Source organism: Globicephala melas, chromosome 10 (assembly GCF_963455315.2).
Source record: "Globicephala melas chromosome 10, mGloMel1.2, whole genome shotgun sequence".
Classification (NCBI taxonomy): Eukaryota; Metazoa; Chordata; class Mammalia; order Artiodactyla; family Delphinidae; genus Globicephala; species Globicephala melas.
Genome location: NC_083323.1, coordinates 15,476,889 through 15,493,412, shown reverse-complemented (window position 1 = coordinate 15,493,412; position 16,524 = coordinate 15,476,889). Strand labels below are relative to the sequence as shown.

Here is a 16,524-nt window from a genome sequence, read left to right as displayed (position 1 = left end):
CTGTGCTTATCTGGTCAGCTACTGTCAGTTAACCCCTGGCCCCGAACATCCAAGTTATGTCAGTCCATTGTTGGTTGTAGTTTAGTGGTTTTCAGAGTGTGGCTCCTGAACCAGCAGTGACAGCATCAACTGGGAACTTGTTAAAAGTCCCAATTCTGGCCTCACTCCAGACCCACTGAATCAGAAACTCTGGAGGTGAGTACAACAATCTGTGTTTCAACAATCCTCACCTAAAGATTATCATACTAAGTGAAGTAAGTCAGAAAGAGAATGACAAATACCATATGACATCACTTACATGTGGAATCTAAAGTACGACACAAAAGAACATATCTACGAAACAGAAACAGACTCACAGACACAGAGGACAGACTGTGGTTGCCAAGGGGGAGGGTGGTGGGGAGGGAAGGACTGAGAACTTGAGATTAGCAGACAAACTATTATATACAGGATGGATAAACAACAAGGTCTGTTGTATGACGCAGAGATCTATGTTCAGTATCCTGTGATAAACCGTAATGGAAGAGAATATGAAAAAGAATATATATATATACATATATATATGTATATATATATAAAACGGAATCACTTTGCTGTACAGCAGAAATTAACACTGTAAATCAACTGTACTTCAATAAAATTAACAACAACAACAAGTAATCCTTTAGGTGATTATCATGCGTGCTGAAGTTTGCGAACCATTACTGTAGTATACTCTAGGGTTTCCATTCCGGAGCAAACTACCAAAAAGTTTTTTTTTTTTTTGCGGTACGCGGGCCTTTCACTGCTGTGGGCTCTCCCTCTGCGGAGCACAGGCTCTGGATGCTCAGGCCCAGCAGCCATGGCTCACGGGCCCAGCCGCTCCGCGGCACGTGGGATCTTCCCGGAACTGGGCACGAACCCGTGTCCCCTGCATCGGCAGGCGGACTCTCAACCACTGCGCCACCAGGGAAGCCCAAAACTACCAAAAATTTTTGACAATACCTGGTATTAACATTGAGAATCTCAATCTTGAGTCTCTGCTGCTGGGTCTTGCAGTCTAACTTTTTGGAAATAGCCATGGCTCCTAAGCTAACGAGCATTTTAAAAGGGCTTTTCCTCAGCCTCTCTGAAGTAATTATACTTTGTAAGCACACCTAAGCTTTGCTTTATGACTTTAGTTCATTCCTGAAAACCTACCTCTAAGGGAAAAGTTTTTAACTCAGAAGGTATTTCCATCCATTCTAATGGAAAAAAAAATTATGTGTTCCATGGTTATCTAAGATACCAAAATAGTTTCAGATTTAAAAATATATCAGTTGAACAATGATAACAAGTTTGTATAAATAAATACTTTGAAAGTAAATAAAAACAGTTTGCACTTAAAATGTTATGTAATGATGAGTTATTGTACTTGCAAAATGAGGAAGAGAAGACTTGATAGAGGTGGCTGGTGGTGGAATACAAAGGAGTTATTCTTTGGAAGGGGCTGGAGAGTCAGGTGGTAGACTTTAAAGCTGGTAATCTTTGGGAGTTTGTGGTTATCTTGCACTTAAAAACAGCTGTAGCACACCTGGGCCAGCCACTGGGATACAGATGAAACATAGCCTCTGTTCTCAGGGAGCCTGGAAAAGGAGTGAGATGCCCCAACAGCTCACTCTGTAAAAAGGAACTAACTGCTTGTTGGAACTAAGTGCTGTATAGAAAGAAAGCAAAGGAGGGAGTGGCTGCGGAGTCTTCTAGACCCCTTAGTCCTCAAATTAAACCTTAGAAAAAGAGTGGGGTCCTGACTGGTGGAAATGGGGACAGGGTAGGCCATGCAGAGAGAATGGAAGGAGAAAGGTTCAGGACATATGGTCAGGGGATTGGGAATCCCTTTGGAGCACTTGGAAAAGAAAGGAGAAGGAGGGTATGTGTGTGACGGAGACAGCAGTAGGAAAGGGGGCACTGAGCTTATTTCAGCTGCATTCTGCAGGCAACAGGGAGCTATGGAAAGTGTTTGAAGAGAACAGAGCATGTTTTAGGAAGAATAAAATCAACTGAAAAAAAGTTATAGCACAGGAAAATATCATTAGGGCAAAATAAAGGTGAAACAGGAGCACCTTTGAAACATAGTAGTCGCGCATGCACTCAACAGATGGGGTAATCGTAAAGAATGCTACCTCGTCTTGCTTGGTGTTCATATGCAAAGCAAAACTTTCTGATTCATCCAGATGTGTTACATGGTTTATTTGTTCTTTGTAATATTCTCTGAATAGAAATGATCGTATGGAGTATAGCGATGAGTGTGTCTGTTAACTATTCCTTTGTTATATTTTTATGTCTGATTTTTTTTAAGTTGTAATACAAAAAAGGGAGAGGTCATTGTCCAAGAAGTGGCATTACTTTTCAAGGGACATTACAGCAAAAAGCTACCTAACTGTTGTCATGTGGGGCAAGTCTGTGATGAGAAATGACATCAACTATGATGAGTTTAAAACAACTATGATTGAAAACTGTGCTTAAAACAGTCTCGGTTGCTGATCTCCTACAAGCCTTTAGATGAGGCAATTTTTAACTATAAATTTTATAGGCCTCTCTAATTTCTTTTATGTAGCCTTCTTATGTCCCAGAGTTTAACAGTCCATTTGGCTAATAGCCTTGGCTATGCCAGTTTGTATTCATATTTTGCTTTTTTTCTTTCTTGAGTCTGAAGGTGGAGGAAGAAAGAAGCCATATTACCCACAGATTTTTTTTGTTTTTGGATTTTATTGTTGCTCTTGTTTTTGGTTTAGAAAGAAAAGAGCTAAAGATTTCTGTGTTTTAGGGGCTTCCCTGGTGGTGCAGTGGCTGAGAGTCCGCCTGCCGATGCAGGGGACATGGGTTCGTGCCCCGGTCCGGGAAGATCCCACATGCAGCGGAGCGGCTGGGCCCATGAGCCATGGCCGCTGAGCCTGTGTGTCCGGAGCCTGTGCTCCGCAACTGGAGAGGCCACAACAGTGAGAGGCCCGCGTACCGCAAAAAAAAAAAAAAAAAAAAGATTTCTGTGTTTTATTAGATATGTAGAACTCCAAATTCACATATATAGTATTTTATAATATCATATTTATTATGTATTTCTTAACTAGGAATGTAGATAATTTCCCTCTTGGGTAAAATTGTATGGGAGCAAAGGTTATTTCACTCCACCACCCAGGAATATACCACATAGGAAATAGTATGTAGAAGGTATTTTTTTTTTGTCTTGGGTGTGAAAGATCTGAAATTGGAGAAAATTTCCCATTTTTTATATTTTTAATAATAGGCACATTATACTTTCCTCCACCACAAAACTGCATTCATGAAAAAAATGCTTTAACAATGATATTAAAACATTAAATGGAAGTCCCTTCCAGTTATCAGGTATGTTAAAGGATAGAGTGCCTTTTTTTTTTTTTTTTTTTTTTTGGGCTGCCCCGAGCCTTAGTTGTGCCCTGCGAGATCTAGTTCCCTGACCAGGGATCGAACTCAGGCCCCCTGCATTGGAAGCGCAGAGTCTTAACCACTGGACCACCAGCGAAGTCCCAGGGATAGTTTTTTTTAGCTTGTTAGGTTAATTTCCTTCCCACCTCCATCTAGAGAGCATAGTACATTTAAAATGGACATTTCTGGGTTTCCCTGGTGGCGCAGTGGTTAAGAATCCGCCTGCCAATGCAGGGGACATGGGTTCGAGCCCTGGTTCAGGAAGATCCCACATGCCGTGGAGCAACTAAGTCCGTGCACCACAACTACTGAGCCTGTACTCTAGAGCCCACGTGCCACAACTACTGAGCCTGCATGCCACAACTACTGAAGCCTGTGTGCCTAGAGCCTGTGCTCTGCAACAAGAGAAGCCACCGCAATGAGAAGCCCGTGTACCACAACGAAGAATAGCCCCTGCTCACCGCACCTAGAGAAAGCCCGTGCACAGCAACGAAGACCCAATGCAGCCAAAACTAAATAAATAAAATAAATAAATTTATAAAAAAATAAAATTGACATTTCCATAGCTGTTTGACTCAGATGTACTGAGAAGATGCACATGGCCTAGGATTCCTGCCAAGATCATAATGCTTGACCCACAGATAGCCTCTTTTTAAAAAAGTTAAAGTCTGACGGTAGGTTAATAGAAACTTTGTAAAACCTTGTATTGGTCATAGTTGTTGCTGCTGTTATTTTTATAAAATGTAATGGGTATAGAAATGGTCAGCAGTGGAATGGTTATATCTGCTTGCTGCACATATAAGGTTTGAGCTTCAGAGACCCAGATCTGCAGTTTATGGAGAAGAAAGCTGGACATTGAATTTTGAGAGAATTATCAATGGTTCTTAAATTTGGCAATGACAGAAATAACTATTTTTCAAAAAATTCAAGATAGAGCACACTTTGGGTCCAAATAAAGAGTTGTTTCTGAGATAGTGGTAGCAAAATTTGGAACCAGGACTACTGCATATATTTGTGTAATCTGTGCCCTACACCAAGAGAACAAAGGGAAGCTTAAGATCCTGCCCACACTCTGAGCTTCCCAAGCCATGTGTCCTGGCACAGGGCTGCCCAGAGGAAGAGGGCTGTTTTGTAATTTGTCCACCCAGTAGGAACATTTTTTGCAGTTAGCCTGGAGAGGGGCACCTTTTTGCAGTTGACTCAAAGGCATCATATATGCTAGCTGAGCCCTCTTTGGAACCCAACACTTGGAATAATTTTTATCAGTGTTGTCAGCAAAAGATCTCTGGGGTCATTTGATGATTAAATGTTATTACACGTTAGCTAAAGAGAGTTCTAAGGTTTATAAAACATGGGACTACTGCAGTAGTACTACTCAGAAGAAATAGCACAGCTGAAACTGGGCAGAAATGCAGACTTCTTTAAGTCTTTTTATGAGAGCCTATACTTGTAGCCAATTGTGAACCAATTCTCAAGGCACTAATCTTTATTTCCAGGAAGGAAACAGCTATGATTCAGATGATTACCTTCTATCCTGATAGTATGTGTAGTCTGATGTTAAAAATTCATTGAGAACAAAGCCATATAAGACATTTGAAACTAGTCAGTTTAAAAGAGAATAAGTGATTTTATAGAAAGAATATTGGGCTGGAAATTAGGAAACCTATACTCTATCTTTTGCAGCCCCACTAATTCACTCTGGCCCCATACAAGTAACTTAACCTTTCTGGCCCTCAGTTTTCATATCTGTAAAGTAAAAGAAGTACACCAAATATAAGGTCTCTTTCAGTTCTAACATTCTGTGACTTTAAAAAAGTAAAAACCTTTTCTAGCCAGATCTTGAACTGCAGTTAAATACACTGATAGAGAAACATTCTGTTTTAAATCACTTAAGCCAAATAATGATTTTTTCATACTCATTCTTGTTTTCCAGAAACTCTGTGAAGGCATATTTAAAGTCCTTTTAAAGGACATCCCAACAACATGTCAAGTGTCCTGCCTTGAAGTTCTCCGCATTCTCTCCAGAGACAAAAAGGTTTTAGTTCCTGTAACAACTAAGGAAAATATGCAGATACTGCTGCGACTAGCCAAGCTAAATGAGTCGGATGATTCTTTGGAGAAGGTGTCAGAGTTCCCAGTTATTGTGGAGTCATTAAAATGTCTTTGTAACATAGTGTTCAACAGTCAGATGGCACAGCAGCTCAGCCTGGAACTTAACCTTGCTGCAAAGCTCTGTAACCTCCTGAGAAAGTGCAAGGACCGAAAGTTTATCAATGACATTAAGTGCTTTGACTTGCGCTTGCTCTTCGTCCTGTCACTTTTGCACACCGACATCAGGTCACAATTGCGCTATGAGCTCCAAGGACTACCGCTGCTAACCCAGATCTTGGAAAGTGCCTTTAGCATCAAGTGGACCGATGAATATGAATCGGCCATAGACCGTAATGGACCTCCTCTCTCACCTCAGGAGACAGACTGTGCCATTGAGGCCCTCAAAGCTCTCTTCAATGTGACGGTAGACAGTTGGAAGGTGCATAAAGAGGTAAGGTTGAGAAGAATATTCTTATCTACTTGGAATTTCATTGGTTTGGGGTGTCCTTAGAGCTGCCTGCCAGAGACGAATGCTAAGTAGGGAAATGGAAAAAGTTTCCAGTTCCCTCATTAATCAGTTAAATGACTCAAGATACATTTCTTAACCATTATAACTCTTATTCTTCCCATTTGTGTAACACTTATCAGAAGAATAGGGTGAAGATTGACTACTGTTTTGTAAGACGCCAAATACAGTTCCTTTTCTGAGTTGTACTATCATGTGTCTTTTTTTTTTTAAGTGCCTCTTTCAGGAACAAGGTTTAAATGATGGATTTAAAGGGAAACAAAACAATGTGATTCATAAAGGTATAGGCATTTTCATTGCCTGCAGTCTTAAAGAAACAAAGATATTCAGGCAAGTTGAAATTGATCAATCAGAATTGATGTCTGCTCAGTAGAGTAAAAGACACTGTTTATCACCTATCATCCTAGTCTCCTAACCCGTTACTCTGTAGTGTTAGATAACTATCAGAAGTGTAGGACAACTAGATAGCCATGCTTATAACAGAGTCCTAGAAAACAAGTATAATTATACCAGAATATGGGAAAGTTTATTTTAAACCACTTGACTTATTGCTAGACTAAGATCCTTCTCTGTGGCTTGGACCTTCTAGCAACCCAAAGTGAGGCAGATTTGATAGTTTAAATTTGAGTACCCACAAGAACAATATGCTAAACAAGAAGCTTAGTTTAAGGAAGTCAATAATTTTAAGTAAACTGGACATAAACTTTTTCCCTTGCTTCTAGAATCTTAACATTTCACATTTACCCGCTCTATTTAACCTTAAATAACTCATAAAATTTAGTCTCTGCCTTAAAAAAGAAAGAAAAGAAAAGTATTTTGGTGCCAGAGCAAATTATCTTTTCTGACAATTGACTTTAGGACTTAGGCTAACATTTTGCTGTGTCCATTTGAAGCAGTTCTTACCATGAATAAAGATCTGTTTTTGCCAGCAGCCTACTTTGAAAGGATTATCTCAGTGCAGTGCTATAGTAGGAGTATGCAGGCATCTGGGTTTTAAAGTGCAAATAGGTCTATATTTTGAAACCAAATATTTGAAGATCAGTCCTAACAGCTGTTTTAGATGACTGTAGTATGGTCAGTTTTTCCTGGGACTTGGCAGAAAAAGATGTGGAAAGCCCACATGCTCCATTTATGCTTTGAAACCAAATATTTGGAAGTATTTAAAATGTTATGTCTCTATGCTTATTTGGTACCTTCTATGGTTATTTTTCTTACACTGTTTGTTTTGGTGTTTTTAAGTTCTCCATTTAGTTGCAAGAGCTCTTCTGAGACTGTTGGTTTGCCATTGTTGGAGCCCCTGTTATTTAAATTGTGCCCCAAATAGTAGCTTATGCTCTTCAGATTCCTGACAGAAAGGGTTTATAGTTCAGTGGCCACACATCAGCATATGTATGGAATGATATGTAATAAATATCAGTATATTGAGATTAGCCCTAATTAGTGTGCTTCAATTATAATTTATAGCAGGGCTGGAAGAAGCTTTAGAAAATGTTGAAGTGGCAAATACTTATTCTGTATCATAGAATGTTTATTTTCCAAAAGATACATGATAAAGGATCAGTAGTCGTGAAGCAGGCATCTCAACAGAACTCTCGTGAGTCATGGATCACTTTATACAAGCATTATAAAATGTGCCTAGTTAATATGACTCTGGGCTATTATTGAAGTTATCAGAAATTGTGAACAGTATTGAAAACAGGACCTTGCCAACCCACTTAGGCAAGAGTGTGGGAAAGCTTATTTTAAACCACTTGAGTCTCCATAAGTCTCTAAATTCAAATTTTAGCAAGCATTTAGTAAATCAGTCAACAAATATTTATGAACAATTGCCAGGTATTATGCTAGGCGTTGTGTAATATATTGGCAAATAATACACATAGTCTCTGCAGACTTCAGTTTTATTGGTGATATAGGTAATAAGTAAACAAATATATAATTTAAATTGTGTTAAGTACTAGGAGAGAAACAGTACAATGATGGAGAATACTTAGTATAGTTAGAGAAGACCCCTGAAAGTCTCTCCTGAGATCTGAAGACTGAGAATGATTTGGCTATTTGAATGGGAGTATGAAACATTTCACAGAAATTGAACAGCATGTGAAAAGACACAGAAATCAGAACATAGAGTACTTTTTACTGAGGTATACATAACTTAGCATAAGGGAAATCTGTAGTAAGGATGTAGAGAAACTTGCCAGTAAGGGTCCATTTACCTGAATTTTAATATCTCCTTGATTGTCAGATAAAAGACATCTTTCTCTAGTTGAGCAAGCATCTAAAGAATTGTTAATACCTTAAAATACCAGCTGAAATAAAGGGATATGGAAAGCTTACTGTACAGAAGAATCCAACTTTAAAATATAGACTTAAAAATAATATTTTCCTTATGAAAATAATACATGCTAAATAATACTGCAGATCTAAAGGAAAAAAGCATACAAGCAATAAGAAAATACAAATTACCTATAAACCTACCATTCAAAGATAATATATATATATATTTTTTTTACAAAAAATGCAGTCATTTTATCATCTTGCTCTTTTTCCCACAATAAATGTTCTTGAAGAGTAGTGGATTACACAGTGTGTTCCTTGAAGCCATAATGTTCCTAGGAGTAACCTCTGGGGATGAGTGGACAGTGTTTCAAGTTCCCCACCCTTTCTTTAAAAAGAGCGCCTTTGGGGACTTCCCTGGCTGTCCAGTGGTTAAGACTCTGCGCTCCCACTCCAGGGGGGTAGGGGTTCGATCACTGGTAGGAGAACTAAGATGTCACATGCCCCACAGGCTGCACAGCATGGCCAAAAAAACCCAGCACCTTTGATTGTTGCTGTTGCTATTGTTTTTCTTTAAATTTAGGTCATAACTGGATTTCATTTGGGATATAAAAAGAGTTCTGCAACCAAAAAAAATTTTTAACAACCACTTTCTTCTCATAAAGATAATAAATCTTTATGAAAGAATACTCATAAGTATATGTATAAAAATACTTAAAGAGTATTCCTTCATAAGGATCTATCAACCTTTAACAAATCCCCTATGTGTAAAGATTTGTGTTGTTTGCTGTTTTACATAGTAATACACGGTGAATTTTCTTGTTGTAAAATCTTTGTAGATAAATTCCTGAAATTCATGGGCCAAAGGGTTTTTCAAAACTTTAGGGTTTTTTGTGTATATCATATGTATTTAAATTTATATGTATTACCAAACTGACCTTCAGAAGAATAGTGCTAGTTTACACCTCTCAAACCCCTGGCATTTCACTTTTTAAAATCTTTACCTACTTTACAACTCAGTTGTCACAGAAAATGCAGATGTTTGGTTTTGGTTTTAACTGTTTCAGTAGGTATTTTTATGACTGTTCATTTACAATTTACAAAAAAACAGAAAATTAGGGTTTTTGAGGTTTAGCAAATTAGTGTGATTTGTTCATTTTAGGTTCATCCCTCAATGTTAAATTCCTGCCTGGAAGCCAATGCCATCAAGCATATTAATTCAGAGATTCCTTTCCATTCATTAGGAAATGTAGCTGGCCTTATTTCCATATGTGGTGTCAGTCTGTCTCCCTGCCTTCCTCCATCTTTCTCTCCCTTTCCTGAAGGTAGTATGTTTAAAAAAGTCAAATTATTCCTTTTATAGGACCCCAAATCAGTTCTAGAAAAGTTAATGGGAATGGTCTTGTCGTCTTCTTGCTTCAGCACTTTGCTAAATCTCCCTGTTCATGGAGGAAAGCATGTTATTCTAGAGATCCCTTACTTAGCACACATTCCCTTCTGCAGTGCTTCCTAGGTATCAATGCAATGTAATGAGAAAATACAAGGACCAACACACATGTTAGAACCAGACAGCCAAGTGCAAACAGAGAAGTAGTACAAGTATCTGAGTAGTCAAAGGATGCTATCTGAGTGAGATAAGACAGTGAGTATCTATAGGAGTTAATTGGGAATGTCACATCGTAACAGAAGAGATTAGCCCCATAATGATTTTAGAGACTTTGAAGGAAGTGTGAAAAAAGGACTTGACATTATTTAATTAAAAATAAAGCTTCACGCTGTACCATGTTTTTTAACTGAGTCATTTTTTCAACAAACATTTATTATTGAGTGCCCAATATGTGCAAAGTTCTGTATTAGGCACACAAGATGCAATATAAAGCATCTCTGCCCTCAGAGAACTAACAGTCTCATAGGAAAAACAGACATGTAAACAGATGGATATATAACTGTTTGTCACATTATTTACTATTCTTCTCTATATTTTCTATATGTTTGAAAATAAAAAAGAATCAACTCAGAAGTGCACAGATGCTACAAATGCCATATATTCTTGATCTTTGGGGGTATGTCTGACCTCACTGGCATAGTCTTTCTGCTAAGCAACATACCTAGCACAGAGTAGGTGTTCAATGAATATTTGTTTTATGAGAAATAAAATGTGATACAGTTTGCTATCTGTATAGTGGAAGTATATAAGAGAAATAGCCAAAGTGACAGGGAGGAGGGAAAGTTTATGATACCTTTTAAATTTTCAAAACTACTAATTTTTCTAGAAACCTAAAACATTTAATAACGTTGTTTAGAGAGCAGATTCTAGCCTTTTTGGAGATACAGCACACTATTTTATAATATTTATATTTCCTTTTGTAAGTTAATTCAAAAAGCATTTATTACTTTATGCCCGGCACCATGTTAAATGTAAAAGATGTGGAGGTGGAATACTTAATCTTTGCCTGCAAGGAACATACGCAATTTAGTAGGACAAATAACTGCAAAATGGCAAGGGTAAGACATAGGGTGAAATACTACCTGATGTATAGCTATATTTCCAAGTAAGAGTGCATGTGTACGTTTGTGGTTGAGTGTGTATTTGTGTTTTACTTTGTGTAGAATTGAAATTGAATTTTCATAAGACAAGTTTCCTAAACCTTCTTGAAGTAATGAGAACTACCCTGGGATAACAAAACCAGTTTAGGACTCATTGGTGTGAGGTATTCTCCTTTCAGACTTTTTTCTCAGGCATTGATTAGATTGGTTGAAGTGTTGAATGAAAAAGGTATGAGGATATTGATACCTTTACCAAACAAACGTGAAAATCTTCCACAGGTTGCACAGGAGAAGAAAGCAATAGTACAGTAGTGGAATCTATGAATAAGAAACAAAGCCTGTATAAAAAGATTCCCTCCCCCCCAACAAAGATCCCAAAGAGTTTCATGAGTTTTTACCTCTCTTTTGGTGTTATCTCATTTTGATTTCTACTGTCACAACAAGCCTGCTTGCTTTCTCTTTCTTCCTCCTCTGTCTTAGGGATTTTTTTGCCTTCTCAACCTTTGGAGATAGTAGGATTACAGAGGAGAGACTGTTGATGCCCTAAAGATATCAAAACTAAGCTCATAAAAAAAAAAAAAAAAAAAAAAAAACTAAGCTCATGGGCTTCCCTGGTGGCGCAGTGGTTGACTCCGCCTGCCGATGCAGGGGACACGGGTTCGTGTCCCGGTCCGGGAAAATCCCACATGCCGCGGAGCGGCTAGGCCCGTGAGCCATGGCCGCTGAGCCTGCGCGACCAGAGTCTGTGCTCCGCAACGGGAGAGGCCACAACAGTGAGAGGCCCGCGTACCGCAAAAAAAAAAAAAAAAAACTTAGCTCATGAAGAAGTAAATGACAGTTGTATAAACTGTGTATTGTTTTAAAAAGAGCAATTATATTTACTCTTTCAAGCATCTGTGTAAGATAGGAGGAGCATTAATCTCATTTGACAAATGAGGACACTAAAGATCAAAGAGTTCAAATTGTTTATGTAAAGTCACCCAGCAGAACAACCAATAGTAGGAAATAGTGTACACTCTGACCTTTGTTAAGTAAGACATTTTAAATGATAGCTCTCATTCAACAAATATTTATTGAGGCAGACTAATAGAATAAAGAATCTAGAAATAAACCTACACATATACAGTCAACTGACTTATGATACAGGTAACACTGAATTGCAGTGGGGAAAAGGTGGGCTTTTTAATCAGTTAAAAATGAATTTAAATCCCTACCTTATTACCATACAGAAAAATTAATTTGAGATGGATAAGAGACTTAAATGTAAAAGGTAAAATGATAAAGCTTTTGGAAAGAAACAGAAGATTATCTTCATGACTTTTTTTTTTTTCGATATGCGGGCCTCTCACTGTTGTGGCCTCTCCCGTTGAGAAGCACAGGTTCCAGACGCGCAGACCCAGCGGCCATGGCTCACAGGCCCAGCCGCTTCACCGCAATGTGGTATCTTCCCGGACTGGGGCACGAACCCGTGTCCCCTGCATTGGCAGGCGGACTCTCAACGACTGCGCCACCAGGGAAGCCCCATGACTTTATTTTAAACAAGTCAAAAATTTCTTAAATAGGCAAAGATTTTTAAAACAGGACAAAATAAAGATCAAACCATAAAGGAAAAATTGACAAATTGGTCTTAAAATTAAAATTAGTTCATCAAGAGAAGAAAGTAAAAAACAGGCCACCAAATGGGAGATGATATTTTCAACACATATATGCAATAAAGGACTCTACTAGAATATATTCAAGTCCTACAAATAATGTCAATTAACCCTATAGAAAAATATGCAAAAGGCTTGAACAGGCACTTCATAAAAGAGCTATCCAAATGACCAGTAGACATAAGAAAAGGTGTTCAACTTTATCAGTCATCAGGAAAATGCATAATAAAATCTCTGCACATCCATGAGAATGACAAATTTAAAAGGCTGACAATACCAAGTGTTGGCGCAGCTGTAGAGCAACTGGTGGGAGTGTAAGCTGGTATAAACACTTTGAAACACTGTTTGGCAGTACCTTCTAAAGTCTGTCATATGTATATGCCCTACGACCCAGCATACCAAATGACATATAAGAAAGTATGTTCATAGCAGCACTCTTCAGTATAGTCCAAGTGTCCATCAAGAGCAGAATGGATAAGTGAATTGTAATATACTCACTGTATTCAGCAGTGCTTGCTTTTTTTTTTTTAACATCTTTATTGGAGTATAATTGCTTTACAATAGTGTGTTAGTTTCTGCTTTATAACGAAGTGAATCAGCTATACATATACATACATCCCCATATCTCCTCCCTCTTGTGTCTCCCTCCCACCCTCCCTATCCCATCCCTCTAGGTGGACACAAAGCACCGAGCTGATCTCCCTGTGCTATGTGGCCAGCAGTGCTTTCCTAACCTAAGTGTGAGGGACCAGATTTCTTTCCTTAGCTGTCAGAATGGAACTCTTGTATAATACAATATTACACACAAGGTCAGACTGCTTGAAAAGTTTCTAAATGTTCAGGTGTACCTTCTGTACTCATGACTTTGCAGATCAGTGGCAAACAGGGTGTGGACCAGTAGTGGTCCACAAACTGCACTTTGAATAGCACCACTCTCAAGCAGTGAAAATGAACAAACTGCACCTGTACACAACAACATGGATGAATCTCACAACCAGATACAGAAGGGTCTATATTTTATGATTCCATTCACTTAAAATTTGTGACAACAAAAATCACTAACCCATGATGTTAAATGTTAGAATTACAATTGAAGAGCAGATCTGTCATTTGAAGGGGTCATGAGGGCAATTCTGGGGTTCTCAATCTTGGTGTTGCTTTGTTTTCATGCTGGTTGTATGGGCGTGCTCGTTTTGTGAAAATTTATCTAGCTGTACACTTATGATTTGAGCACTTTTTTGTTTGTTTTACTTTTCATTTACATTAAAAATTATTGAACACTTTGTTAAACACATGCCCTCTAAAACTTGTGAAGGTGCTAGATGAATGGAGAAAACAATGCATATGTAAGTATGTAAACAAATGTGGAATTACAGATTATGATTTCCTGAAAGAAATCATAGCAAGATACAATGATAGAGATAATGAAAAAAGGAATCTACCTAAATAAGGTGGTCAAAGAAGGGGCTTCTCTGAGACCTGGAGGATGAAAAGGAGTCATTGATACTAAAAGTAGAGGCACACAATCCCGGGACTTCAGTAGTTGTTTTGAGTAAAGAAATAGAATTTAGTGGACAGTAAAAGAGGGCAGGCAGACCTACAGGGTACAACTGGGGAATTGGTGTCATGAAAATTGGGACAGGAGGAAAGGGGATGGAAGGAAGTAGGATTTTCACTTACAGTTGCAAATAGTGGAAGGACCAAAATGGAGTTTTGCAAGGGGCTTGTCAACATCAGCATGAGAGGAAAATGATTGTGATATTTAAAATAAAGGAAAATCTAGTTTAAAAGGAAGTGCATTCTTAGTTAATTATCAAAAACAAGGAAAATATGAACTTTTTAAGAGTTAAGTAATGGGTGAGTTTCACATGCATTTCAGTGTGGTTCATATAATGTGGGATATGTAAAAGTATATTTGCATATTAGAGAATTTTGATTCAGGCATTTGAAGATAGATGGCAAGTGGAACAGTGTTCGTTCCAAACCCTTAGTGTCTCTAGCATTCCACCGGTCCCCCTCCCCAACACGCAATAATTTCGTTATCACTCATTTCAGCTCTATCAGTCTTACCTTTTGTTTCCTTCCTGCCTCATCCTTCCCCTCACCCTCAAATATTTCACTGAAAGTACTAAGCATTTTCATGTGTATCATCTTCTTTAATCCTTTTACAACCCTAACAATCTCATGTTTGTGGAGATGCATATGGGGAAACTTTGGCTTAGAGAAGCCATATGACTTGCCTAAGGTCACAACCTAGACTCTTGACTCTAAGTAAAGTGCTTTTTCTGTTATGCCACTGAGACCTTCATCTCTTCCAAATCTACACATGATGGTGTTATTTTAAAATATTGTTATCCACATTATGAGTAATGAAACTGTGCTATTGTTTGTTAGATTTTATAAAAGACATCTTCCTAGAAGGGCTGAGTTATATATATAAATATAGGCTATATATGTATAATATGTGAATATATTTCACTTCATACAGACTTGAAATCAATTATGTATATACAGAGCTTTAAAAATTTTAATAGCTTTTGAAGTAATTGGAACCTTCCTGAAATATAACATATCCAGGATCTGATTATAATAGATAATTATCACTAATTTCATGTCTTCTTAATTACTAAAAATTTGGAAGAAGAAAGGTACAGCCTTGATTCAGATGATTAAAAAAATTGTAGTGGCCCAAGATCTCATGATAAATTAGGAGGTAAACCAAGTGATTATTCAGAGCTCAGCTTATTTCCTATTATTTGCCTTCCCTCGGACTCTATGTGTGCCTAATACCACTACCAATGAGTAAACATTGGGAAAATAGGAGATTAAACTCAAGAGTGCTTATTTTTCATCACTTGCTGGTCGCTTTGGAGAAACTAGGAATAAGATTTGGAGGAACTAGGAGATTAAGAAGATTCATTAAAATGAAGTTGATAGATTATAGATTTTAATGCATTGTTTTTGAAAGTTAAGAGATAAGACATTTTTATTAAGGATGTACAACCCGCTTCTAAAATACTGATAGTATTATATCTGTTTGAACTTTTATAATGACTCGTAAACTGGAACAGTATACTATCCAACAAAAGAATCTAGACTTTCTGGAAATGGAAAAGATCCCTAGTTGAATTAAATCTTATGGACAGGTAAAACAGAGTAGGTAATAATATATGGATGCTGATCATATTTCTCTTTGCCTGACATGTCATAAGGGGAAGGATAGATCAATAACTTATGGTTTCAGCCATTTCTGGCAGTGGCTGTAGCTGTTCATATGAGATGATGACAATTCACTTAGTTAATACTTTGTTAATACTTGGGAATTCTTCCTAGAATATCCTGACTTCTATTATGTATGGCATAAGAATAACTGTTTTGGGTGTTAAATGGGCCATAGGATGACTCCCAGGGTTGTAGTAATGTACCGGACTTCTTCATTAAGGCATTCATTCAATCTCCAATTTTTCCTCACCTCTCTTTTATTTGCCATAGGGTGATTCTCATCAGTTTCGTGTCATGGCAGCTGTTCTTCGCCATTGTTTACTAATCGTAGGTCCAACTGAAGACAAAACAGAAGAGCTACACAGGTAGGTAACCTCTACTGATATTTCAGTGAAAGACATAATAAGTTCTTATTGTTTTTATGCATCTAATTTTAATTGTTATAAACACAAGAAAGTGAAAATATTACAGTAAACTGGGTAGCTGGTAGGTCAGAAATCATTACTATGCCCTGATGAGAAATTTTCATTCTTTGACTTTGTTATATTAAGCCCCAACAAGAGAAGAGAATTTGGCATTTGTTGCATTCAACAATAAAACCCAGAATGATAATAATAGCACACAGTTATTGAATACTGTGTGTGGCATTATGCTAAGTGCTTTATAAAGATTAACTTCTTTTAATCATCACACCAACCTTATGAGGTAGGTACTATTTTTCCCTTTCAATACATGATGAAACTGAGTCCTAGAAAAATCAAGCAGTTTCTCCAAGATTGTTCAACCCTAATA

At 37.7% G+C, this 16,524-nt stretch overlaps 1 protein-coding gene across 8 annotated transcripts in view; it reads left to right on the top strand.

The window, feature by feature from the left end:
- Positions 1 to 16,524, top strand: part of RIC8B (RIC8 guanine nucleotide exchange factor B) — a 116,979-nt gene that overhangs the window by 35,018 nt on the left and 65,437 nt on the right. For all 8 annotated transcript variants that reach the window (XR_004039298.2, XR_009565579.1, XR_004039297.2 and 5 more), the window contains exons 3-4: positions 5,354 to 5,962; positions 16,003 to 16,097. Coding sequence is in view for 4 of the 8 variants with exons in the window: in XM_030856169.2 (XP_030712029.1) it covers positions 5,354 to 5,962; positions 16,003 to 16,097 (704 nt within the window). In the remaining 4 variants the exon portion in view is untranslated. The remainder of the gene's footprint in view (positions 1 to 5,353; positions 5,963 to 16,002; positions 16,098 to 16,524) is intronic.